Source organism: Anarrhichthys ocellatus, unplaced genomic scaffold (genome assembly GCF_004355925.1).
Source record: "Anarrhichthys ocellatus isolate YVR2014 unplaced genomic scaffold, GSC_Weel_1.0 scaffold9, whole genome shotgun sequence".
Classification (NCBI taxonomy): Eukaryota; Metazoa; Chordata; class Actinopteri; order Perciformes; family Anarhichadidae; genus Anarrhichthys; species Anarrhichthys ocellatus.
Window position 1 is genome coordinate 3,897,743 of NW_022280039.1, and position 26,955 is coordinate 3,924,697.

The 26,955-nt window shown below is 45.3% G+C and overlaps 1 protein-coding gene across 2 annotated transcripts; it reads left to right on the top strand.

The window, feature by feature from the left end:
- The first annotated feature begins 329 nt into the window (after window positions 1-329).
- On the top strand, window positions 330-26,208 carry igsf9b (immunoglobulin superfamily, member 9b). 2 transcript variants are annotated; one of them, XM_031849291.1, is made up of 22 exons: window positions 330-863; window positions 6,072-6,167; window positions 8,092-8,298; window positions 14,830-14,976; window positions 15,990-16,141; window positions 16,299-16,416; window positions 16,709-16,850; window positions 17,277-17,422; window positions 17,530-17,672; window positions 17,768-17,908; window positions 17,992-18,108; window positions 18,202-18,352; window positions 18,471-18,582; window positions 18,672-18,847; window positions 18,948-19,186; window positions 19,407-19,491; window positions 19,595-19,765; window positions 19,902-19,938; window positions 20,373-23,744; window positions 23,908-24,077; window positions 24,265-24,464; window positions 24,694-26,208. In XM_031849291.1, exons 2-21 carry the CDS (start codon window positions 6,107-6,109, stop codon window positions 24,450-24,452), a joined length of 6,075 nt encoding a protein of 2,024 aa, XP_031705151.1. In that variant the 5' UTR covers window positions 330-863; window positions 6,072-6,106; the 3' UTR covers window positions 24,453-24,464; window positions 24,694-26,208. The 2 variants fall into 2 exon arrangements, with proteins under 2 accessions (XP_031705151.1, XP_031705152.1); XM_031849292.1 differs by lacking the exon at window positions 24,265-24,464.
- Window positions 26,209-26,955: the final 747 nt, after the last annotated feature.

The following is a 26,955-nucleotide window of genomic DNA, read 5'->3' on the forward strand; positions in this document are numbered from 1 at the left end:
ATAACGTTAATGATTACTCTGTTCTGATCAGCAAAAAGCAGCTAAACGAAATTCAGTCACATTAGAAAAGCAAGAGACAGTTAGTGTTGATATTAATCTAAGTAAGTGGCTGAAACTATTGATGGATTACTGAAATTGCTTGATAAATTGCTTAATTGACTGATAGTTTTAGTAATGGATGTTTTACCCACCTCGTTCGTCGGTAGGCATTTTATTTTGAAATCTGAAACAGGAAGTGCAGTGATTGTTTTCTGTCCCGTGCAGTAGGAGGGGAAATTATAATAATGGGAGGAGAGACACGGCGAGAGTATCAACAGCAGGACTCTAAACTAAACGTGCAGTGTGCGCTCTCATTCTGATAAAACTTGGCTATAGATTTTGCACTGCGTCGACCGAGGGCCAGTTCTACATATTTGTAAAGTTAATTATAATCTCCGATTTATGATTGAAGGTACTTCCAGCAAGTTTGGACAAAGACGAATGCGGACATAAAAGCCGAGGCGTGGAAAGTTTAAAAGGACTTTAAATGTGCTGATGTTGGACTGATGAAGGAGGCCTTGGGTTAATGGATTTTATTCAAAGTTTTCTTTTAGGAAGTCTGCTAAGAATGAACGGCGTGGATTGATTCTATTTTATTTTGATCCTTGCAAGGTTCGAGGAAAAAAAACAATGTGACCACCTGCGTTTCATCCAACACTTTCTTCTTTTTCTTTTAAAAGTGGTGTTTTTTTTAAATCTGACTTCTCTCTGAAGAGGAAGGAAAGGACGGCTGTATTTGTTCTGCAGCACGAGTCTAAAAGAAGAGCATCAATGGATTGAAAGATTCCACTTTCATCTTTAAGTGAAAAAGTGCCTGAAGCAAGGTAAGGATCCAGCTGAAGCATCCTCTATAGACCTGTATTTATGACATTAGTTTACATCCACAGCAACTTACACTACCAGTAGATACAGTGCGAGATCGCGCCTTTGTTTATGTTTAGTGTATCACATGCGCCACTTGTAATCTCCGAGTGAGTGTGTTTTTTTTTTTTGTAATACCAGTGAATAGGTTTAGCATGCTGTAATGACCCAAAAGGGAACTCTGTTCTCACTCCCGGGATTAAAATACTGAGAACAATAGTCAGTTGGAATAGTGTTGTTGTTGTTTATTTTTTATTCAGTGCTCCCTCCTCTCAGCTGGATTAGAGTCACCAGTCAGACAAAAGATGCACCTGTTCTGTTTTACAGGAGGTCTGTTTGGTGACATGAAGGACTGAGCATCACTATTCACTGTAGAGGTGCAGACATAAAGAGCTTGAGGCTCGGTGTCTGTTTTATCCGGACCAGACCGTCTATTATGCTGCTGCTCCGCATGATGCTGAAAAGCCCGCATGTGCTGGGCACAAACATATTACCGTGTTGTGCTTTTTCTTACACGATAGAGGCTCCCCGCTCGAGTGTGTGCCTTCCTTTGTTTTTGTTGTGCTTGTTATTACTGGTTGGTGAGACATGAGGTGCACAGAGGCACACATCACTCTGGATGTGTGTAATCCCTTGTGTTGGGCCATATTATAAGCTTTCTAAATTGCGCGTCTGTTTTTTGTGATTGCTTTTAAATTATTGATGGGGTGACAGCTACTGCATGTTCCCAAAGCCATTTTGCATTTTTCCTCCGGAATCCTTGAAATGTTGAGCGTATCATCCCGACCCTCCAGTTTAACAAAGCCTGAGCACGTCAGATACCACCTCCGGTATCATTTTACACAGTGATACCCCGCATAATTCAACAATCAGCGGGCCGTGATATTTCACCAGTGCGTTGCACTTTTCAAAACAGATTGTCATGCTGGAGGAAATTGATTGTATTGAAAAACAAGTCATTCATGAGTTGAAGGTGGTTACTCCAAATTGCTGTGTTAATGATGGTCAAGATTAAAAAAATGTAAAAAAGCACATACAGTATAAGCTAAGGGAGATTGGAGAAAGTGCCTCACAAAGGTAAGGACGATAAACGGTCACGTTTTACGTCTCATTCGTGTTGACCTGTATGAAAGAGCCTTTTACATCTGGTCCCTTACAGAAGAAATGAGAACCATGTCAGTGAGATTAGATATTTAAGGTTTGTTCCAGTGCCACGCCTCAACGGTAGACTTCAGCTCCTGAGGTTGTTACCTTTGGCTTTTGACCCTCAGCTCCCCTCACGTTGGTGTCTTGCAAGTAGCTTTATGGGACCGACCTTTTCCCCAGAGTTGGGGGCAGGGAAGGACAAAGACTTACAAGAAGGATATGAGCTGCTTTGCTTTCACTAGATGTCGTTCCCCGCTCCCCTGAGACCACTGAGCTGTATGAAATCAGTCCAGTTGTGTGTGTGTGTGTGTGTGTGTGAGCGAGCTTCCAGGTGATTTATTTCTGTCATTTTCAGTTTTGCACAAACACTGAAAACTTGCATTGCATAGTAAAGGTAGCACTATTCAAGGTCCTCTGTGTGAGTGAATGCAAAGCATTGGATCCATGGTCATTAGTCGATAATGTTACAGTATATGTGTTAGGTCACCAGCAATCACCATGTTAATCCATATACAGTAGGCTTTCCCAATCACGAGACTAGGGCTTCTCTCACGTGCCCACGGTGTGCCCAGCTCATTTCCTTTAGTGAGAATAAATGTCAATACTGATACTGTAATTGGGTTGCAGTGCCGGGAACAACATCCATGGATTGATTGCTGCGTTGTATTGGCTGGAGCAACCAGTCAAGGCAACCCAGTCCCGTGTAAATAACTGGCACATGTACTAGTTGTGCAGATCTGTTATCTTTGCTGTGGCCGGTTGCACGACATTTCTGCCTCTGCATTGTTCTGTTCACCTGCTTGAGTATCATTTGTAGTTCCTGCTAAGGTGCTCCAGGGTTTTTTTGCGCTGAGGCTACGGTCTCTGTCAGGATTAGCAAGGATTACTAAGAGAGTAATGCTACTTCTTGTCAGGCCTGTATCTGTCGCTATCATCACTGATAGTTCTGCTTAGGTACTGAGGGAAAACACGCACATGCTCTCACACACATGAGGTCAAAAGAAACCTTCAATGTATGGTCACATATCAAGTGAACAACTTGGCAGAAAAGACTGCCGCACTGCTTGAGTTAACTCCTGCATTATGTAACCCATTACAAAGTAATCCTTAACTTTTGCAGTGTTCACTTTATGCCTCCTGATATGTTCATTCTAGTGAGATTCAGAGATGAGTTGCAGCTGACAGCAAAGAATCAGCTTCTTACTTGTATTCTTCCTTGTTGCTAATATTTAAGTGAAATCTGAATTCTCTCGATGGTATTACCACATTGTGCACATGATGGTTTGAGTCTGCAATTATTAAGTTATTGCCTGGCAGTGGAGATGGGAGAAGTAGCTTCTACAATGAGGTGTCTAGTGGTCTGTTCTAGAGGATCACCGGTACACTAGTTATATTTGACTGAAGTCAAAGTCCACATTGCTTCTTGTTGACTGTGGTCTCCATAAAATGTGGACAACGCGACCTGCTGGCTCTACAGCAGATAATCCGCCCGTGTGGAGGTGATAGTGACTTGATTTAGCAGTGATTGATGTCTTCACAGCCAGATGACAAGAGTGTCCTTGATTTGTCTCACCAATTTGAGCTCTAATTCAATTACACTATTAACACTCGGAGCAGCCGGGCAGGATTAGTGTGGGTGTTACAAATGTACAGTCCAGCAGGCTAAGTCATGACTAGATCTAAAGCAATTTGTGTCATTGAAATCCAGAGAAACATCGGACCGGTAGACTGTGTCCACACGCGTTACAAATCTAAATTGAGTGGTAATGAGCTTGTTTGTATTGTCACTTTTTTACCTTTTACATCCCAAACATAGCATTGTTTCGGTGTCAAAGATCACTCTGGTCCTATCTGATTCACTGCTGATGTCCGTCCCATTTGCGCCACTTAATTTCAAGTAAAGAAGTCCTGTGACGCATTTAGTCTGCTCTCTCTGCATGGTTGTGTGAGATTTGCAAGAAGTGGTTAATTCTGTCAGCTTTCCCTCAGATGCCTTCGTGAGGAGATTAGCGTGCAGGAGTAAACCCCTCTCACCTTGGAATAGTTGAATAGATGTCTACATTATTCTATCTCTGTAAGTTACTTGGGAGATAAAGATCATAATTGCTTTCAGGTCTTTTTGACTCCATGTCCTGGTTTAAATATTTGGACTCTTTTCTGAGGCCGTCTCTGTGTACATGTCAATTAAATGGCCCCTTGCTCTGCTCTGCTGCCTGAGGAAATAACCCGTTGTCTTCTGTCTTCTCCTGCACCTGCAGACAAAAAGCTTCCCTCCAGGATTCCTCTGTAATACACCGGCTCAGTGTGTCTGTCTGTCTGCCTGCCACAAGCAAGTCATGTCTTCTGGTGTGGAGGCACGGCAGAGCAGACGGGAGCAAAGACAAGATTAGTAATTGTTGAGGTTGTCAAAAGTCACTTGTGGTCTGGATATGAGCAAGAGGTTTAGATATATGATGGGGTTTGCTCATCACTTTTGCCGTCACGTCGTTAAAATGACTGTGAAGATGACAGTCTAGATGATGCATTGATGTGCAATTGTTTCCATCTTCTTCTTTTTTTTTGGACTGCTGGAGGTGACCCACAAATTATTACACAGAAAATATTTATTTCCCTATTTTCTTTTTTTAATCCATTATAAGAGTCCCGTTTATTCCGGTACCCCCACTGAGCGACTACGGTTTGCACAGTAGGAGTAATCCTTTCCTCATTAACAAACATTCTGTCGTGCAAATGTCCCCCCCCCCCCCCCTCTTCATCAGCTTTTACTGTAAAGCTAACCCCACTCTAATGTGTTTTTGTCCCACTCTTCTTCTTTGCCTTTGTGGCACTTTTTTGTCTTCTGCTTCTTTTAGAAAGATGCTAAAACAAAAGTTATCACATAGCTTCACGGGCCAGCTCCAGCAGCAACAGTCTCAACCCCGTGCAAGGAGATAAATGCATCTTTTTGCTGCTCTATTCTGGGATGTTTGTTTACTCGAGTGCAAGCATATCTGCTAAGAGACAAAACATGTCCGTCATGTGACTCAGTGATGCTGCGTTTCTACAGTGTTTACAGCAGCAGCTAATACCCACCACCCACTTGCTTTCTAAGAAAGCCCACTTCTTATATTACCTAAGTGAACTCAAAGTAATAAGCTGGTATTAGAGGTGAGTGGATTGACTTCAGGGGAGGGGGCAAGGTCTTCCATTATGTTTGAAGGGCAGCAACTTAAACTTGTGCCTCCAATCCAATTTAAGGTGGAGGGCCTCACGAGTTGCTGCAGCTGTTCTCCTCTTCCAGACTGAAGCACTGTAGACCCACAATTTGTTCAAGTGGAGTCTTGTTCGCGGCTCATTGGGAGATATAAATCCGTGGCTTGTGCTGGTTTGTTTGCGTGTGCTGTTTGTGAGTTTGATAGTCGGGTGAACTGCACTTGCTGCCGTCTGCTGCTTGACACGTGCTGTACTCGATGGAGCATCGAATTCAGTTTAATTTAGTGGCGTCGTCAAATGTCTATTTATGTCACTTAAGTCCCCCCTTTTTTTTAAGCAGTGGTATTAAGGTAACATCTGGAGTTTGAGGAGAGACGCACCTTTCAATATTGCTCGTGTCACCTGTCAATTGCTGTTGGCCTATTTAGCGTGAGACGAGACTGTCTGGAGGAGCTGAACCAATCACAAGCATCAGGTTAATCTGTATATACACTTCAAGTAGAGCCTTGTCTTCTCTGTGGAAACACACACACACACACACTTTGGCCTCTGCAGACACTTGTTGAAATAACCCTATTTGCCTTAATCCAACCACAGCTCAGACATGCAATTTTCCAAAGGATTAAGTGTTTTCAAAGAATACAGTTATTTTTTAACCAAGAAGCATCTGAAATATAGTGTAGTAGTTGGATTATGAGTTGATGTTAACTGGAGGGATTACAGTTTGTTTCTGCAGGGGGGTGTGAGGGATGTCCTTGCACAGCAGTGACGCTGTCAATGGTGTAGTAGCTTTCTGTTGAAGAGTGAACGAGATGTGTGGTCTTCTCCTTCAGGTCGGGAGATGTGTGAAGGAGTGTGACGGACGGCCATGGGACTGGAGAGACGGTGGCTTCAGGCTGTCACCACTGCTGTAGCCATCTGTCTGCTAAGTAAGTATGCTAATGCGTGTATGGATCCATCACATACACATACAATTAATTTCCGTAATTCATTTCACCAAATGGTTAAAGACATTTCTCACTTGGCGTCTTCGTCAAAAAGCTGTTAATACTACTCGAAACCGTAAAACGATCATTCACAAAATGGATCCATACTATCAAAATGTTAAATTTCCCCAAATTAAGTAAGTCATCACAAGCAGCTGGTCATCTTTTGAGTTTAGCATTTTCAGGTATTATGTCAGGTAATTGTTGTAGATCAACTTGTTAAAACACACAAAACAGTAAAAGAAACAGACACAATTATGTAACACTGACATGTAAACATAATTTAGACATGTACGGCACAGATTAGCTGTGATGAAAATATGCTTTGTTGGATCACATTTGCATGATCATGATGATGGTACTGCTTTACTGTTTGTCTTCAGTTTTTGAAGGCGTATTTTGAAGCACATTCACCAAATTAGTGAAGAGTTATTACAGCACTTATAAACGCGTTGTCACTTTTAACGTTGCATGTTAAGTTTGGATTAGGTAAACTGTCTTAGTGGTGGATGATAATGGCTAAAAAAAGGATCTAGATTGAATTCAGTCAAATAATTGGTTGAATTTGTGCACATTTAACTTTAAAAGCGTTAACAACGTTCACAAAGCAGGCTGTTTCACTAACTTTAAAGTTATATTGAATAGGGATTCATACACATTAGCCTTTTTGTAAGACTTTCTGACAGGGCAATCTTATCTTGTAAGACAACCAGTTGGTTTTCCTCCATTTGTCTCTGACATTTGTTTGCTTAGCTTCACCAAAAGTTAATTGTTTACCGACGTCCACAAGACCCGCAGTATGTCCCTTGTTCTGGCAAAGCAATCGGCATATGTTGCCGTTTAGCCGCCTACGTACAGTTTGAGTGACACCATGATGAATCTGGCACCGCTCCCATTGCCTTAGATTGGAGAAAGTAAAGAGGAGGGGTTACAACACAGAGACATGAGTGGAGTAGAGAGAATGGGGCCAAAATCCAACATAAATAATATCTCTGGGTGTGGATTTAGATCAATCTGGGATTTGTGCAACCCCCAACCCAAGGCACGCTTCTCTGTGTGCGTGCATGTGTTTGTTAGGGGGGGGGGGGGGGGGGGGGGGGGGGGGGGGGATTGATTGTGCTGGTCTGCACACCATGTGTGTACCCCAGGGGGTGGTGGGAGGTTGGCTGGAGAGAGCACAGAGGGTCCTACTGCCCTGCATCAGAGTATCACCACCAACCCCCTTCTGGGATTACAGTAATCACCAGGCCAGATGAGTAGCAGAGCAAACACTGGCACCCAGTTGCGCACACACACCCACGTGAGCACATGGCAGCGAGGGAGAGGGATGAGAGGAGAGACCGCTCCAGGTGTCACTAATGGGATTGCTGTGTGTTTGCAGGCTTTGCGGCTGTATGATCGTGTCACCAAATGGCACTCGGTTGTTTTACGTGTCCTCTGATGACCCGGGGGGTTGTCAGGGAATACCCGGGAATGTCGTGGATTCATGTCAGTCTGTCTTCTGTGTCCTGGCCTCTTCTTGCCCGTGTTTTCTCTCTATCTATCTCTATCTCTATCTCTATCTCTATCTCTATCTCTATCTCTATCTCTATCTCTCTCTCTCTCTCTCTCTCTCTCTCTCTCCACAAATATTGCTGCAAATATTCTCTGAGCTGTTTTCAGCGTAGCTTTTCACGGGAATGAATGACCAAAAAATTCCAGAGAGGTTAATCTGGCCACTCTGGCAGCCATAAAACTCTTTAAAAGGGCCGTGTTTCTCAGGCCTGTGTAGCACATGATTTATGTGTTTATTTCATTTTTTTTCAGGTTATTTCTGTGCTATCTGAATGTCATGATTTATCCTGGTGATGTGCTGTTGCTTTTACAGGCGTGTCTCCATGTGTGGCATCATTGGTTCATGCCAGAGTCGGGGGCTCTGCAGAACTAAGCTGCAATCTCACTCCTACCTCCAAAGAAGCCACCACCCCAAACCTCTTCCCTCTGCATGTCGTGGAATGGGTGCGCCTCGGTTACAACGTTCCCATCCTCATCAAATTTGGAGTGTATGCTCCTCGAGTTCATCCAAACTACAAGGGTAAGAGTTATTCACATGTGTTCAATTACAGACTCCTTTCAGAAGACACACGATAAACACACGTTGTGTCTTTCACAGCATGTGTTAACAAGTGATTCCCTTGAAGTAGAAAGATCATTCTTTGATACATCTTTTTTTTTCCCAGAGCTTCAGCAATTTGACTGCACAAAGACCCTAATGTGGCTTGTTGAAAACATGTCTCAGTAGTAGGAAGACGAGCTGACTCGGGAGCTCTCATCGTAGCAGTTTGCTTCTGAAAGGATTCATGGGACTGACCACCAATGGACAGATTTCTGTAATTATAGTTCTGTGGATTTTTAGTGAGGGGAAGCGTTCGCATGACGACATTTCTCTTGTACCTCGAGTAACAATCATGTGTCCTGTGTGGGCAAAGGTAGACATGAGGAGGTTTAGGTTGCACTGGTATTTATGAAGACTTGGGGAGGGGAAGTTTGAATGAAACAACTTCAAATAGGTAATCCACCCAAAGCACAATCCCTGTAATTACCGCTGCTGCTCAGTCTGTGTGTGTCCAGACTGCAGTTGCAGTGCGCGGAGAAGGGGAAGGGCAAGAATGGATGTGTTTTAATGCAGGCAGTTAAAGGGGGGGGGGGGGCAGCTGAGCAAGAAGAAGGGGGGGGTACCAGTAATGCTGTGCATGGGGGGATTAGGAGTGTAGGTGGGGGCTTGGTGGTCTGATGACAGTGCTTTATTAGTATGCTGAGGGGTGACCCAGTAAGGGGAGATTGTTGTGCTAGAAGGACGATGGATGAAGCATTGGGAATAATGGGAGTTTTCTTGCTGGAGCCCTATAATCCTGTCATTGTTCTACCAGAGGACAAAAGACAAAGAGGGGTATCACAACCTCCCCTTGCTTTACCAAAGCCAGCAGGACTACTAGGACACCCAAAATCCCATACTGTCCCAACTAGGTCACTGAAATGTACAGGAAAGCCCTCAGCATTTGCTGTGTGAGACCCTATTTTTTTCTTTTACAGAGAATGAGCCTCTGATTCAGAAACACGTTTGCAGCATGACCGCATCTAATGTCCACAGGGTCTGAACCACAAACAGGCTACCTCTGCCGAGCAATCGAGCTGCATATTGTAGGCCGTTAACCACGTCATTGTTTAGGGGCAGTCATCTGATGCACAAGCGGCCATAATGAAGTAAACAACATTGTAGAGATGCCGCTCAGAGTAGAAGACTGTTTTGGGTGTCCTAATATTTTTCTAATATTTATATCCCTTGTGTGTACTCGTCTGGTGTGGGCTTTAACCCTGTCTGCCTCACATCCTCGTATCTCCCCTCCCACTGGAGGCAGATGGCAGCATGTGAAGCGTGTCAGCGCTGTGGGTCTAATGTATTCTGCCCTCAAATTAAAATGTGGGGGGGGGGGGGATTTCCGATTTAACCTCAAGACAGTCAAGTAGGCAACCTTTTCCTGATCTTTGTCTTGGCTTGTCTGAGATCTGCAACCAGACAGTATGAGCGATGAGAGCCGGGGGATGGATTTACAACATAATGGCTGCTTCCAATAAAGCTAAGTAAGGTGTCAGACTTCAATATGCATTACTAAATCTGAGCGCTTTCTTGTCCTTCCTTTGGTGGACTCATTGCATTGCAAATGCCGCACAATAAAGTAGACTAAAATAAAACATTAAAAGCATTCCCAAAGGCTGTCTGTCCTTGGTCTGCTGCTTTATCTCAAGCTCACCGGCCATATTTAGAAACCGAGACGAAAGAATCAAAGCAAGCGATATCTCGGATGAATATTTTCAATCCATTAAAGCAACGTTTTTTGATACGATATCAGGTGTATTTGAGATTGCACTCTGTGTTTGAGAAGTGTCACGGCTCCCGAGCTGTGGTCTTCTGTCGACCTTTTTAGACTCGGTCTTTGAGAGCTTCTCTTATTAGGACCCCTCATCCCTCTTCCTCTCTGGGTCACACCCAGCTCGCCCTGCAGGGCTGAACATTAGTCAACTCGCCACAAAGAGGAAACAGCCAGATAAACTCTGACTGACACACTATTTTAGTCTGTTTGAATTGAATTTGTTGAGACAATATCTTGAAGTCTTGCGGTGTCAGGATGGTTTACTGTTGCAGCGTGAGATCAAATGTCTCCTGTGCACTGAAGTAAATCAGTAGAGACTGTGAGCAGGGAAGTCCGACCTGAGGTTAGAACGACAAAGGGTGAACCCCCAGATCTCAGCAGGCGTTCATCACGCTCTCAGTGTGACCTCAGATCACTGGAGAGGTAAGGCCTGCACGTCACATACACACACACTTAAATCTACAGATGCACACACACCTTGAACTCTAAAACCTTTGAACAACTAGGCTTTTGCAATCATGCAACTATTTGCAAAAACAGCCCAGCTGAAAGGTGAACCTGATCACCTTCATCCGGCACCAACCAGTTTTTCCGCCATAACTAGATCAGGATGATGTGTGGCAAACAACGACACAATGAAAGAAGAATAGATGGCTGCAGTGGGGGAATTTCTTCCTGGTTTAAAGCAGCAGGCCATCACAAAAGCTCAGTTACCTCAGGCCTTAGGTGTGAGCATGAGATCAGTGCTGTGCTGTGCTGGCCAATCAATGTTGTTCAATTGTCTCTTCTGTCGATCAATATATCTGCTACTTTAAGATTACTTATAAATAAGCGAACGTGGGTTTAATCCACATTGCCCTCGATATTTTAAACAGTATGACAAGCTTGATGTTCACCAATGAGGAGTGTTCTTTTCGGAGACAACTGAGTAACTAAAGCAAATTTTAGGCAACTATTAATCATTAACATCAACGTTATCTCTTACTGACCAGAAAACAAAGCTCAAGTTCTGTACCGGAAAACAGTTCAAACGCCTCTCGTAATCTCAGTGGACCAAATTCCATATTTTAGAATACTTTGCTCCCCGACCTTGTCCGAGAAGCGCGAATGTCTGCAGCAAGTCGAGCGGCCGCTGTAGCAAAATTTCGGCACGTGAGCTGGATGTGTGCCCTCGCTGGTGAAGGGGTGGACGAAGCTGGACGGAGCGAGAGGGACAGAGTTAACTGTAATCTATCTCACGACAAAGAGCTATTCATAAGAGGGTTAAACTGATTAGGGAGACGGGAGGATTGAGGAGAGAAATTTGGGGGAGTGGGAGGGGTGAGCTGTCAGAGGCAGGGGGCCGGTCCCAGACTTATGATTGTATTCAAATCAAAACACATCCCACAATGCACCTCCGCTCGGCTCTCTTATGCACATCCGGATGGTCAAAGAAAAGCAGCGATGATGCTTCTCCAAACAGAGTAATCTGTCTTCCTCCATCGTCAGCCGCACGATTGTATCGCATTCACTATACGCCATGTATTACAATGTCAGTAAGTACCAGTGGGAACCCCCAATACAAAAATCACACTGATTTTATTGCTTTGGAACAATACAACTCGTGTCCTGGAGCTTAAGTTGTCACAAAATTAAGAAAATACAATATAGAAGCAACGAAAGTGCTGTAAATCTTCAATGTAACCAAAAATGAACTAGAATGGGTAAAATGTATGTGGTGTAAAGTGTCCTCGGCTCCGTTGCATTGCAGTGGTTTCACTTCACCTCATCAATCTTGTCTGAAGAAAGAATAGGAGATCAGAAACCGTGAGACGAGGCCAGCGGCATGACTCTGAAAGCCGAGTTATTCCTAACCTGCCACCCACTGGGCGTGAACCTGACTCTCGCTGATATGAAGACGTTGCGTCTTAGAAGTTTAGTGTTTCCATTGTCTACCCGTAGCTTCACTGAAGCCCAACCTGTTGGAAACAAGGGCTCCTTTTAAGGTAGACTGGAGCTGTCATGTGATAGCTGCTGGAGGAAGAACCGTGAGGAGGAGGAGGAGGAGGAAGAAGAGGGGGGTGGACGGACACGCGAAAGGAGCAGCAGCTATTGTTTCAACCTTTCTCCCCGTCCACCATAGAGCCTAATGATGTTTGTCTCTCGAGGAGGACTTGTGGACATTGTGCAAATGTAGCACCAGGGGGAGTGATGAATGTGTCTGCCGGGGAGTTTCGGAGCACAAAGGTCAGAAAGATCAACCTCTCATAGGCTGTCGGTGGATTATCGATGCACACAATACGAGTAACCTCTCCGTAACCTCTCGGACTGAAAAACGGGTTGGGTTTTTACTGATATGGTTGATCGTTTCTCATCTCTCGTGTTGTTATTGCAGCATATTTGCATTGAGCATTTGCACATCGGAGAGAAAAGCAACCCTTTTGTTTGTCACACCCTCAGGACGGAGCACCTGCTGAGTGCCAATTTGAGATTTCAGTTCCCGTCCAAAGATGCAACATTCAAATTTAGATAAAGCAACATTTGTCACACAGCGTCAGCCTTTTGTCTGTCCCCCGGCTGAAAGGAAAACACTCTCATTCATTTATCCCTCTCTTCCTTTTCTGCCTCCTGGATGTGACACACAGATTTTTTCCCCCACTTGTAATTTTTCAAATCTCTGACAGTAGAGCTCGACCCTCCCCTACCCGTGTTTGGCCCGACTGTGTTTCTACAGCAACTGAATTCAAATCTAAACCTACAGCCCGGGCTTTTCTTGGCCTCATTGCTATGGTAACCTAAGAGAATGGGGGGGCGGGGGTCTACCGTCTCTTTGTAGTGACGGACAAGAGGGAGGCTACGGGAAAGGGTTAAGTGTTCGACAGCGAAACCAGAATTCCCCCATGGAGACCCAGGGGGCAGGGGCGCTCACCACATTTTGAAAATCAACATGTAGACCCACCCACGTGCTTCTGAACCCGCAAAGATCAGTGCAGCGGGTCGGAGGGATTTCCATAGGCTGCATTTCAGTCATGTTACCCAGTATAACAAGGGGTGCGATTAGCCACGGTGATCTCTTAAGTATCCCATAATATATAGCCACAAAGGGATTCTGTATGTATGATTTTTCTTTTTTTTTTTTTTTTTTTTTTTTTTTGCACTTGAAAGTGTTTTTCCTCTCGGCAGTTAATTCCGTGACCGAACTGCAAAAGGTTTGTGCAGGAAATGGGCGAAGCAGGGAGGATCCCTCGGGGAGAGATAAAAGGAAAATACCTAAAGTTATCCGCACACCTGTTATCATCTGCCTGCACATTTCCTCTCTCTCCTCGCCCTGCCCAGTTGTTTGAAAGATGCTGACTGAAAGGAGAGCCACTCATTTTATGGCGCCTCTGAATGCCCATCAAACACTGGAGGTCAGTCAAACATTAAACCTAACTATTAAGCACAGCAACAGCCCCAGGCAGGAATGCAGGGTTAATTGTTAGCCTTTTGTCTGCCTTTACTCTCAGTGTGTGTTTCGCCCTGTCTTAAGGCCACGAATGGAGTTGAATGAATTTCATAGCTTTGAGGCTCCAGACACTGCTGTCTGGAGGGACAGCGGTGTGAATGGCGAGGATATTGTGTTTCTCGTGATATTGGTGCTTCAGGGTTGCTGGACATTCAAGAGCTCTCTGCTCTTATATACAGAAGGTCTACTGGGGGAGAATCTAAAGATCAAGTGAAGAGATTTTTTGTTTCTATTTATTCGTTCATAACTAAGAGGATTGAATGTGTCGGACACTTCCTTTATCATTTAAGCAGCCTGTTGGCTGCAATATGACGAGATGCGGAAACGTCTCACACATTCCCCTGTTTACTTTCAAATGGCTTTGGCCTGCAACGTATGTGTTTCCCCCCCTGCACGCATCCTCCTGTCGTTTAAAGCTCTGCGATTGAAGGGGGAAAAAGAGTTCATTGAGAGACAGAATAAAGGGGGGGGGGGTAGGGTAACTTCAGTACCCTGAAAACCAGACTGCAGTCACCAGGCAACCAGCAGATCAAGTTTCAAAGCATGACAAGGAGTTGTAAGAAGTACAGAGATGTGTGTGTGTGTGCGCACTCGTGCAAGGATCCATCTGTGTGTTCAGAGTGTGACTCTGTCAGGATCCACATTGTTTACCTCAGTGTCCCTTATTGATAAACAAAAACAAGCAACTTTTCTGTGATTTAATGAACCCGCCTTCAAGTATTCACATACTCTTCTTAACTCTCCACTCCACCACAATCCAAACCCTAAATGACACGACACCAGCTTCATCTGTAATTTTGCAAATCATTACAATCATCACTCGAGTGATTCATGTGTTTGCACTTCAATGTAAGGCCCACGGACTTCCCGTCCCCTGAAAGTCACATTTAGTCAGCCACCTCCCCTTATTTTCATGAATCGTAATCGTGCGGATGCTCGTTTGTGACAAACATTGGAACTACAGTTGATGTTCACACTGTGCGTGAATTTGTCTGCCAGCATAAAGTCTGTGACTTTGACTGAGGCCTTTGTGACACTGGATGCCTGTGTCCTCTGCATGGTAAGCCCTCTTCCTGCATGTGCTGACTCTGCCTGTCTGGCTGTGTGTGTGTGTGTGTGTGTGTGTGTGTGTGTGTGTGTGTGTGTGTACTGACTCTCTCTCTCTCACCCATTCCTCTTTGCCCTCCCACCCTCACCCCTCCTCCCACAGGCCGTGTGTCTCTGACCCGCGGTGCTTCTCTGCTGGTGGATCGGCTGACCCTGGAGGACGAGGGCTGGTTCGAATGTCGCATTCTGCTCCTGGACAGCAAAAAAGACGACTTTAGAAACGGCACATGGACCTTCCTCTCCATCACAGGTGCAGCACTGCAGGAGTGTAGGGACTCGGAGAGCAGCTTCTTTCACTGCTCATCACCGGCACTGTTCGTGTTTAGAACAGCCACAGCATGGAGCCTGGCTGAGGCTCTTAAGGCGCTGGCAAGCTGAAGTGTTACAGCAGCGTATCAGGGCGTTCGGTGTGACGTTCTGTGCACACAGTGATCACATCTTGTGTTTGCTTAGGCTGCTCTGAGCTGATGTCAGCGTAGGAGTTATTCTTAAGAGTAACAGGACCAGGACAGCATATATGTGACTTGTGTGGGCTAAAGATTAAGGTTAAATGCTTAAATCAGAGTCTTTTTAACCCACTTACTTCCTACTCTCTGTCTCTCTCTCACACACTCACTCACACACACACTCTCACACATGGTTGTCCCACAATAGAGTTCCATTGAGAGTGTGAGGTCGGGATTTAATATGATTGTATTACGGTGAATGAAAGGCCTGCATGTGCTGCATCAGGTTGCAGATGAACACTGGACACCTTTGTACATAATAGTATTACATCAGTGCATGTATTGAGTACCACATGAGTACATGTTGCCAAAGAATACGTTCAGCAGTAACAAAACTAGACGTAACACAGAGCCTTGTATGTAGATGATGGTATATTTTATCCAGATCCCTTTCCAATTACATAAATGCATATAATTAAAACAGGGAGTTCAAAATCCATAAATCTCGTTCACGAACAGATTAAATAACAACGTTACATCCAAGTTCACCCACCAACTGCCCGTCTCCACACAGAGGACATAAAACTGCTCACAGGGTCGAGAGATCATCGAGATAAACCAGATCTCCAACGCAGCTAACCAAGCAGGTGTTACCCATCGCACCACAACTATTTAAGTTTCCCTTTTAGGCATTTGTCGAGAAGTCGTCCACCTCGAAGAACATGCCGTGGTCGACTGTTGATGTCTGCATTTAGTCTTCTATGTCCCAACTGAATACGTAATTAGAAATATTGAATCTGTGCTGTCGTTGTTCCAGCTCCGCCTGTGTTCATCAAGACGCCACCAACTTTCGTCGAGGTTCTGCTCGGAGACTCGCTGACTCTCAGCTGTGGAGCCCATGGCAACCCTCGGCCAACTGTCGTCTGGCATAAAGATGAGAGCCGAATAGAGAAACATGAAAAAATAAAAGTGAGCTGGATTAACAGATGGCATTTGCTGTATTTTGATTAAATGCTTTATAATTAGCATTTTCTGTAGGAGTCGTAGCTTTGACTGCTTTGTTATCTTCTCCATGGCAGCCTCGTAATCTACCTCTCGACTTTTCTCTCCTGTCGTCTTACTCTAGGTACTCAATGGCACCTTGTCTATGGCTTCTGTCACAAGAAATATTTCAGGAGTGTACAAATGTCACGTGTCCAACTCGGAGGGGAACCTCACCCACTATACGCAGCTGCAGATCAAAGGTCAGTGTCGAACTGTCAATCATCTGGGAAAGACAGAATCCCTGCTTATCTCATGTCCAGCACAAGCTTGATAGTTTGTCTGTGCTCCTGCACAAACCCAGTGAACAGGTTGACGATCATGGTTGCAGAGCCCATACTGCCACCTACAGTCCATCCCCTGCTGTACCGTTGATTCAAGGCCTTCCAACACTCGCCATAGATCTCTCTAATCTACGTCACAACCGCCTGCATCACTATACAAACGCAATCTTAACATTCGGGCGTGATGTGTTTTCTTCCAACTTGTCAAAAGGACCTCCAATCATCATCATCTCCCCAGAGGACACCACTCTCAACATGTCCCAGGATGCAGTTCTGCAGTGTCAGGCCGATGCCTACCCTTCTAACCTCACCTACGATTGGCTGAAACAAGGACAGAATGTTTACCACATTGAGTGAGAACATGTCTTTCTATATAATGTATTCGTGAACCCATACTTTGTATTTGTTGAATGTTAAATATAGGTAACGTGACATCATCAATCACAGTATCCTCGTGTACTTAATTGGAATACCGGGTAGACTATTTAAAGGAAGCCTTTTAAATATACACAATGGATCAATGGGGCATGTTTCCGAAGCATGCTGCTAATGCAATCAGTTCTAATTAGATTATGAATCTAATTATACCGTTGTATCGTGTGGTCATGAGCACGCTATAAACTTTTAAAAAAGGAGATTACGGTTCAGATCATCGTGATATATCCTAAAATTACCTTCTCAAACATTCAATTAATTAACAATTCATCTTCATTACAGTGAAATTAGTTTTCTTGTCAATGGGGTCACTTCTTAAATCGTGTTGTATCTTTTGGCTTTAGGTCGCTTAAGTCCAGAGTGAAGGTTTTGGTGGATGGAACACTTCTTATCCCTAATCTCATTCCAGAGGATGCTGGCAACTATACCTGTATCCCAACTAATGGGTTACTCACCCCGCCCTCGGCCTCTGCACACCTCAAAGTGAAACGTGAGGGTTTAGTCAGCTACGAGAGTGTCTGGCTCCATATACACATTCATCTTTTATAACCCTGCATGCCCGACATTTTGTAATTGATGCCTCTTCTTCCATCACAGACCCTGCACGTGTGGGCCGAATGTCCCGGGAAACGTACTTGCCTTCAGGCATGGAGGGGGTCATTATCTGCCCCATTCAGGCTGATCCTCCTGTGCTGTATGTCAACTGGACCAAAGATGGGAACAATTTGAATCTTGACAAAGTGAGCTACGCAGCATAGAAATGCAATGCATCACAAATTGCACACATTCCTCGTAAATCACTTCGCATCATTTCTCACTGTTTTCATCTTTCCAGCTCCCAGGTTGGATAGTGAACTCCGAGGGCTCCGTTTTTATAGCAACAGCCAATGACAACGCTGTAGGCATGTACACATGTACAGCCTATAACAGTTACGGCACCATGGGACAGTCTGAACCCACCACAGTCATTTTGCAGGTGAGGCTGGTGAAAACCCTTTCCTGTTAGTGGACACAGTTCTACATGGGCGGAAGTAAAAAGGCTCTCTGTCTCCCCTCCAGGACCCGCCATCATTCCGAGTGCATCCTCGGCTGGAGTATCTCCAGGAGGTGGGCAGAGACTTGATCATCCCCTGTGAAGCCATCGGAGACCCCGCTCCAAACATAACTTGGAGCAAGGTACAGAAAATGTTCTACTCTGATATTTATCGGGACTGCACAAACATGTCTTAGACATGTCTTATTTTGACCCGTTGCTGTCCGTCTTCACAGATTGGCCCTACTCCTCGCTCTCTGTACACTGTGTTGGCCAACGGCTCCCTCCTGCTGCAGCCGCTCAGTAAAGATCACCAGGGGGGCTGGGAGTGCTTGGCCACAAACCGCGTAGCGACTGTCAGTGCAGGCACCGTGGTCATGGTGCTGGGTGAGTGGGCCCACCTTATTTCAGCAAACCATTGTGTTGATATGGGACACTTAACCTGAGCGCATCCACGCGTATTGCCAACAGATCAAACTTACAGAAGTGTTTTTGTGTTCCTCAGGCACAAGTCCTCATGTTGTGTCCTCAGTGTCTGTCATCACGGAGATGAACCAGGCCAATGTGTCCTGGGTGCCTGGCTTTGATGGTGGATACACCCAGAAGTTCACTGTATGGTCAGTAACATACAATACATACTGTATGAAAAACAATCCTAACTGTTTTATGCTCTGTCTTTAAATTTTCTGTTTTAAATTTTTTCCAGGGTCAAGCAGGCATCTCGAGGAAAACATGAATGGGCGTCTTTGCCTGTGCCAACATCCAAATTCTACCTGCTGGTGACCGGGCTACTTGCTGGCACCGGCTATCAGTTCAGCGTCCTGCCTCAGAATAAACTCGGCTCTGGACCTTTCAGTGAAATTGTTTCTGTGCGGACTGAAGGTTCGTGAAAGTGAACGTGTTCCGTTTGGAGTTTCCCCTCACTCTCTCTAATGCTGTTTCGTTTCTATCAGTTTGAACTTATATTGGGTCTTCTTATCAGCTGTGCCAACAGAAGCACCTACAGATGTCACCACTCTCCCATTCCTGGATCCTCCAATACTCCTGTCAGCCAACCAGACAGACCGAGGTATTTTCCTCCAGTGGTGGCCTCCAGAGGCTCCATCCTCTCCACTGACGGGCTTTGTGCTGCAGGCCCGCAGGGATCAGGGCCAGTGGGTCATCCTCAGCAGCAACATCGGTGCCAATCAGAGTGAACTACTCGTACAAGGACTGTTAAGGGTACAGATCAGTTCATTTCTTACTTAGCATCTGTACTTTAAAAAGATCAATCAGTGTGGCCTCTGGATTTCTTGCTTTTACAACCTTTATGTATGTAGATTAAATAGCTATTAGGCCAGAAATTGTGTTGTATCAAACTGATGATGTGATTAATAATAAACTCTCAACATGATCATACTAGTTTGTGTTTCATAAAACACCTTACCTGTCTCTCCTTTAGGACTCCAGTTATGATCTGAGGCTGATGTCTTGTAGCAACAAAGTTCTTAGTGAACCGAGTGAGTCTGTCAATGTATCCACCATAGGTAAGAGGCTTTGTATAGATTACCAAGAGCATCGCATGCATATTGAGTCAATGTTCCCGCATCCCACTTGCAATCACCTTCATTGACTCCGGCCTGATTACAGGGATGGAGATTTACCCCCTGCGCCCGCGTTTCTTGGAGTTCATCCCTGAGCCCCTGCTGGCTGGTGTGTTAGGAGGCGTGTGCTTCCTGTTCGTGGCCATCATCCTCTCGTTGGTGACAGCGTGCTACATGAGTCAAAGGAGACAGCGTCGGCGCAGAAAGAGAAGACAAGGTAAAATGTTGGATTTTATGTTATCCAAAAAGTTTAATTATTGTCCACTTCCAAGTTTATGTGAAATACACTTTGTCATATTTGGACAGTTTCAACTGTGCTGCATTTTAATCCTTCCTTCACCTTCCTCTCTTAGATCTCCCATCTGCCCTCCAGAAGGGCTCATCCCCAGAGTAAGTGTCCTTACCAGTACAGCTCTATATGTTCACTGAACATTTTTGTTCCTCCATTTGTATTCAGAGTGTAACAGTCCATATGATGTAATTATTGCTTATTTCTGGCTGTTTTAGTAAAGCTTAAATGTTATTATAGCCGCCAGTAGACTGTGGTGAAACACGTTATACAGCCCCAATATCACAAACGTACAGCATACGACATCCCCTGTCCTTTTCGACCATCGCTTCAGATAAGGAAAAACTTACGATGCTGCCAGCCGTCTAACTTCATAACTTTAGTAAATTACATATTTATTTTACTTGATGACAATTTGACTGAAACCAACAATGAAATAAAATTACTTTGCACATTTTTAATATTTTTTTTTGTCAGAACCTGCAGTACTTTAAGGTTTGTTTTAAACAACAACTCTTGCCCATGTCTTCCTCAGAACTCGCTCACCTCCTCACAGCCCAGACAGTGTCCTAAAGCTGAAGCTGTGTCCGCCGCTCCCCTTCTTCCCCACCTCCTCCTCCTCACAGTCCGATCGGTCGTCCTTTGATAAAGGCAGCCGTGGGGAATACCACGACCAGCGGAAACAACTCATATCCAACTCATCTCCGCCGCCACATTACACACTCTTTGAGAGTCACCTGGGCTCTCAGGATGCCTCACCATCTGCTCTGGAGTCCATCTCCAGAGGCCCAGATGGGCGCTTCATTATCCAACCGCTGCCAGAGGGTTCCAGTCCATCCAATAAGAAAAACTCCAGAATAGAGGTCCTGCAAAGTAACGGTGGGGCAAGTGGCTCAGGGAGCAACAGGTCGTCACTCAGGGACTCACCTAAGTCGAGCATCTTGAGCTCAGATAAGGACAAGAGGAAGGATTCTCCTCTCACTGTGGACGTCCCAGAGCTGAGCAGACCTCCTTCCTCGCCTGGAAGAGTACGAGCCATGGCCAGAAACTTCTCCCGTCACGGCTGCTTCTACTCTGACGACGAACAAGGCTCAGAGGCTCTGTTGGAAAGAGCCAGCTTCTATTCAGACAAGAGTGAGAAAAAACCCAGCGATTCTCTCAGGAGATATCACATGCCAGGCCACACTGAAGATCTGTTCCCAAGTTTGGGGAGGAGAACAAAACTGCTGGATAGAGACCAACACCATTCAGACTACCAGCCTCTGGAGAGTCAGCTGACTAACAACAGCACCCTGGTGTCACAGCTTGACAGCGAGCTGGAGACGGGTAGTATCAACAAGTGTGTCCAACTGGCAAAAGAGAGGGAAGAAATGGAGAGGGAGCTGGAGAGCTATACAGCCGATCCAAGAAGTCATGGGAGAGACGAGGGACAGTCTGGTAAGACAAAAAGCCCTCACAGGGACACGCCCAATGCAGAGGAAGAGCCTATATGGAAGCCTCAAGATGTAACGATAAGACAGAAACACAGGCCCTCGGGTCAGACGAGTCGGGTATCTGACTATCGGAAGGCGTGCTACTTTGGGAACACCAGCAGTCCCTCGGACCGGCTCCCTACGTCTCGCATACAGTGGGACATCAGCCCGGTTACATCAGTCACCAGCCTCATTCCTGTGCAGAGCCCCCGGGAGACCATATCGCCCAGATCACAGCATGTTCGCACATGTCGGGAAACCACAGGGGACTCTCTTGCTGTCGATTCGTCACGCTCTCCAGTCACTCAGAACACCTCCCTCCACATGCTGTCCCCTGATGTAAGCTCAGAATGTCCCCCTGTTCTGTGTCTAGAAACGCCAGACAGAGTCAGGTCATTGAGTCCTCTGAGAGAGCCAGATAGATGCAGGAAGTCCATGACTGAGCAGGGCTTAAGGGAAAAGATACAGGACGGAGGTGTTGCATCAAGGACCAGACATTCATATGCTTCTGCGGGCACTCAGCCCTGGGCTTCAGCTGCCAGAGGGCCTTCAGTTGAGAGTGAGAGGCCTGAAAGTTCGGCCTCTGCACCACATAATCAGCCGGAGAGAACTGCAAACTACTACACAGCCACGAGGGATCCCAGTCCATCTAGTTATCCTACCTTACCCTATGAACATCATGAAGTAGGGGCAAAGGCCAAAGAAAAAGACACTCGGGCCCGGGATGACCGACGGGGTTCAGGGTTTTACTCTGAGTTAGAGAGAGAGGGGGTGCGAACACGCTCCAGGAGAAGTGACAAATGTCTCTTCTCTGATAGTCCAAGTCCCGTTTCAACATTGACACTTGTAGAAGAGGTGGATAGTGACCAGTCCCAATTTTCTGTCCCTGGAATGTCAGGGTCCTTCAAGGCTAAGCCTGTAGCTCCATCTCCCCAGATGTCCCCACTGCAGACAAGTGCCATTCTTGAATACCTGAGCCTTCCCGGTTTCATTGAAATGAGTGTGGATGAGCCGGTGGAAGAGGCTGCAGTCACAGACGCTGCTGGACAAAGTTCAGAACTAAAGCCAGAAAAGGCCCTGGTAGCTAAGCCCGATGTAGTTCCTAAAAACTGGGAGGTTCACGTTCAGGACAACCGGGTCACAAACTCGACCCACCATTCTGCAGAAGCCAGCGTTATTTCTGGTAAAAAACAAGGCCATAAACACTCCCTCCATGTGGAAGCTAGAGATTCCTCACATAGAGTAAGATTTCCAGATGAGACGACACCATCGTCACCTGGTCCAGAGAAAACTAGCAAGCAGCTCTATAATGAGAAAACACAAATTCGAGTTGGCAACAAAAGTACCGACAGACCTGAATCCAGACTTGGATCCAGGTCTGCTCACACCTTGGTCAGTGCAGCTAGAGGAATGGCAGACATAGTGTCAAAACACTCACAGAGCTTTGTAGACAGCCGGGAGTCTTTATCAGAGCAATCCCAAAGACAAGCTTCTCAGGGCAGCCGGACTAATAACATTGCATCACGAATATGTCAAGCCCCTGCGCCATTTCTAAAGAAGTCCTTAAGCATCGGCCCTTGTAGGACACTCTCGGGTATGGGACAGCCTCGTCCTTTCCTCAAGAAATCCATCAGCTTAGGCTCACAGAGGTGGGAGCACTTTGAGAGCCCTAGGACATATATTTCTGAGAAATGTTATTGGGACGAGTTCCCTCACCCAGATGTCAGGGTAAAGTCCTACAGTTTGGGTCGCAGTCCGCCTTCCCTTCCCAGGCCAGCCCCCACCTGGAGGGAGTATGTCCCGTTGAGACGCCCCAGCATGGGGAGCCTGGAGAGGCCTCAGCACGCACAAAGATCTTTAGCAAGTCCTTCCTACCTCACTCCTTCCATGTACCCACCGAGACGAACCTCAATGTCCCCGATGCTGGAACCCTCCGATCCCCGACGGCAGGCCACTGTTTTCCCAGAGTCCTCCAGGTGGTCTCCCTCTTATCAAGATACCATGAGGTCTGCCCCGCTTAAATATGTCCCCATGCCCTCTTCCATCCCTGTCCTCCAGTACCAACACTGGCCAGGATCCAGAGGGGAAAGCATGAGACCCATGGAGCCCAGCAGGGGCCCTCCGAGGTCCTACCTGCCCAGAGGCATCAGCTGGCCCTCACCTCACTATGCCCCCTTTCCACCCAGAGAGGCAGAAAGTTACAGACAGCCAGACAGGATGATGAGGAGGGGAGGGGAGACGGAGATCAGGGAGGTCAGAGAGACCAGGGAGGGAGGGAGGACCAGTTATGCCAGTCAGAGCAGCGGTAGAGGCAGCGCCGGCCTCTTTCGACAGTCCCTGTCCATCACTCCCACACTGCTCAGCTCCCCCGAAACCACAGAGGAGAGCGAGCGGCACAGAGCTGAGATGGAGCTGCCTGAGAGGAGAGCGAAAAGGTGAAACACCACCACACCTGGGAAATAACAACAAACTCACTGGAAGTGTCTTCCTGGCAGAGGGATTTATTTATGTTGCCAAAATAACATTAATTCTGTTGTTTTTTTTGTTTCTTGTTTGTGATGACTGTTACCTGACCACTTGTTTTGTGTATCTCATTAGAAGGAACACATCAGTAGATGAGAGTTATGAGTGGGACTCTGCTGATGCGTGCGTGGACTCGGAGGTCCTGGAGGCCATGAGGTTTGATCAGTCACAAATGGGTTTTCGGAGAGGCAGGTCGGAGCTCGGATATGATCAAGCCGGTGGCCTCCGGGACCAGCGGCAGAAAGGTGATGATTTATTCTCCTCTTCCTCGTTGTGTGTGTGTGTGATGATATTGATGTCGCATGTGTCATTGTGAGTGTAATGCTTGATGTGATGGTGCTGCACGTGTTCACCCTTTGTGCTGTGATTATTGTGAGCTTGTCCCATGACATTGCCCATCCATGCATTCCCTCTCCCTGATGCCGTCCCCAGGCCCGTGTCCCTCAGTCAGCCCGCCAGTTTCCAACCCACCTCGCTGCCAGTACAGCCGCTCCCTAAGTGAGGCGCGCTTCAACGCTCTCCGCCAGGAGTACCAAGAGTACAGGCAGACTCAGCAATCCATCTGTTCCCGTGAGCCCTGCCGCGATTCAGCCTCTGACTCCGGCTCAGCGCTGCTCTAGCAGCTTAACTCGGTCCGTTATTCTGCCTGCCCTCTCACCTCTTCCCTCTTTTTTTATTTCCCACCTCTCACTGCTCACCTGCCTGCATCATTTTCTTGCCTGCTGCTGTATCATCCATGTGCAGTGAATTTGTGCATGCCAAAATCTATGCTGCTCGCAATTTATAGCTCAAATGTTTTACGGCTGTCCTTTCCGAGGACTGTTCTAATGATGTACTACTCTCTGTCCCTGTCTTTCACAGGTATATCTAAGACGCATACCAGAAGGCAGTTTTAATGAACAGACGACAGCACTGTGGTGCTGGACTCTGTCACACATCACTGGAGCTTTCTAACGTGAGAAAACTTAATTGTTCAAAGTTGTCTGTCATCTGTAACATGGCATACAGCACCATAAGCTGAGAAGGGATTATCTATTTTTCTGAGAAGCTCGTGCAACTGTATTTTGGGATTTCTTTCTTCTTTTTTTTTAAACCTTGACAATCAGGCACACAGGGCCCCTTTGAGCAATGAAATGCTCCCCATTGACTGAGATAAGAAAAGACCTGCTTAATAAAAGCAGCAGCATGCTACATAATGAAGGTTGTATTTCAAGTTCATGTCTATCGCATCAAAGACCTCCCTTTGATAATAAAGGGATGCTAATGACGACTGTGTAGGTTTGTTTCCAAGATAACATCTGCTCGTGCAAATGGCTGTATCTGTAATGTTGCCATTCAAACATGTTCACCACCATCTCCCTCTGACTATGACAAAAGAACTGATATAATAGTTCTCAAAAAATCACATGATTAGGCAACTCTGATTGTTTTGTACTTTGGTACAGAATCTTGGAGCAGTTTGCGATATCTAACTTACAGACAATAATTTACTACTTAAAAGAAAACTCTGTTTGTGATTTGCCACTGTGGTTTTCCTGTTGGTTCCCTCAACTCATTTCCTGTTCTATACATATTATATATAACGTTCACCTGTTGAGACTTTATAAATGAAATCACTTCAAATAGCCTCACCAGTATTTGTTCCAGATGTACAAATGTTTATATGTACCCCAATGTGAATGAACCCTGCTGTATTGTATATCCCACTTCATCGTTTCATCGGATGACAAAATGCTACTTTACTGCCCCTGAATTGGTCTAAGCTTGCCTCTGTGATTAAATTACAGCTCCCGTAAAACTTGATTGAAAACACGGGGAACATGTTTTTTTGCCTTACTTTTGTTAATGTCACAAGCACGCACTACTTGATTGACCACGTAAGGTTTGAGCTGACGAGTTAAAATCAAAAGATTCAAAATGATTGAAAGGTTGTTCGTTTTTTACACGAGTTTTGCTCACATGATGAGTCTGTCTGTATATTTATGAAGGTGAGTTATGATATGCAACAATGTTTACAATTCACTTCATTGATGTGAAGGCAACACTGTGAATATTTTCATCGACTTCTGATTCTGTATTTGAATTGCTGTGAAGTCTAATGAATTTTGTGTCCATTAACCCACTCTTCTTCTGTTTTGTTATTAACTGAAAAAAGCTGTTTTTATTACGTCACCTGACAAACAGAGGTTTTAAGAATATATTTGTAGCTAAGATTCAAAATGTGTACTATATTTAAACCAGAGACTTCATATGGAGTGAGTATGCATTTACGATGATGGTTTTGGAAGTTTTGTACAAACTAGACATTTTTATATCTCACCACCTGGTTGTTTTTGTCATTTTTTATATGTTTGTACTGAATAAATTGTTTTATTCTGAATGCACCAGAATGAAAGAATGTGTGGATTTTTTTTTTTGTGTTTCGACAATAAGCATATAACAATAAACGCCGTTACTCGTTAACTTATTTTTCCAGAGCAGGGACACACCTATAATCACCTGTCAAACCTACTTAAATCTAGTTTACTAATCCTCTCCCTTTGTCTCAGGTTACTCAACCCACCCTCACTTCCCCCTTTCCCATGCATTTACCTTCCTGCCTCATCCCCCCCCCCTCCTTTTGTCCTCTCGCTCGTTCAGACTTGTGTCTACCAACTGGGCCTTAAACAGCACCTGAGACAGGTCCTCGTATTTTCCTCCTATCGTTAAACCTTTGATCTGTTGTAGTGTGGTCCTTCCTAGTGAAACCATGTTGTGTTAGCCACGTTAACAAGTAGGCTTAAAAGAGGTCAAAGTCTCTGTTTTTGTCCTGCCCATCGTTATACATTCTCTATGAACTGACTTGAAAATACATGTGTTGCTAAAAGACTAAAAACAAGTAAGATTAATTTAAAAGACTTAGAATCTACAGCCATGCTAATGACAAAGCTAACATGCTGATGGTAACCATGTTGGTTTAGCATGTTGGCACCCTAATGTTTTTTTTAATTAGGACTAAACACAACTCAATACAACTGAGTCTAATTAGAATTTCTTTAGCTGCTCATAAATCAAATTAATGAACAAATTAAATTTCTGACCTGATGGTGGCGCAAAATGAAAAGTCAGGGGATTCCAATTCAT

Coding starts and splice junctions, on each gene's coding strand:
- igsf9b (XM_031849291.1), top strand. CDS start 6,107: ATGGGACTGGAGAGACGGTGGCTTCAGGCTGTCACCACTGCTGTAGCC. Junction 18,583..18,671: donor ACCCAGAAGTTCACTGTATG/GTCAGTAACATA, acceptor AATTTTTTCCAG/GGTCAAGCAGGCATCTCGAG. Junction 19,939..20,372: donor CAGAAGGGCTCATCCCCAGA/GTAAGTGTCCTT, acceptor TGTCTTCCTCAG/AACTCGCTCACCTCCTCACA.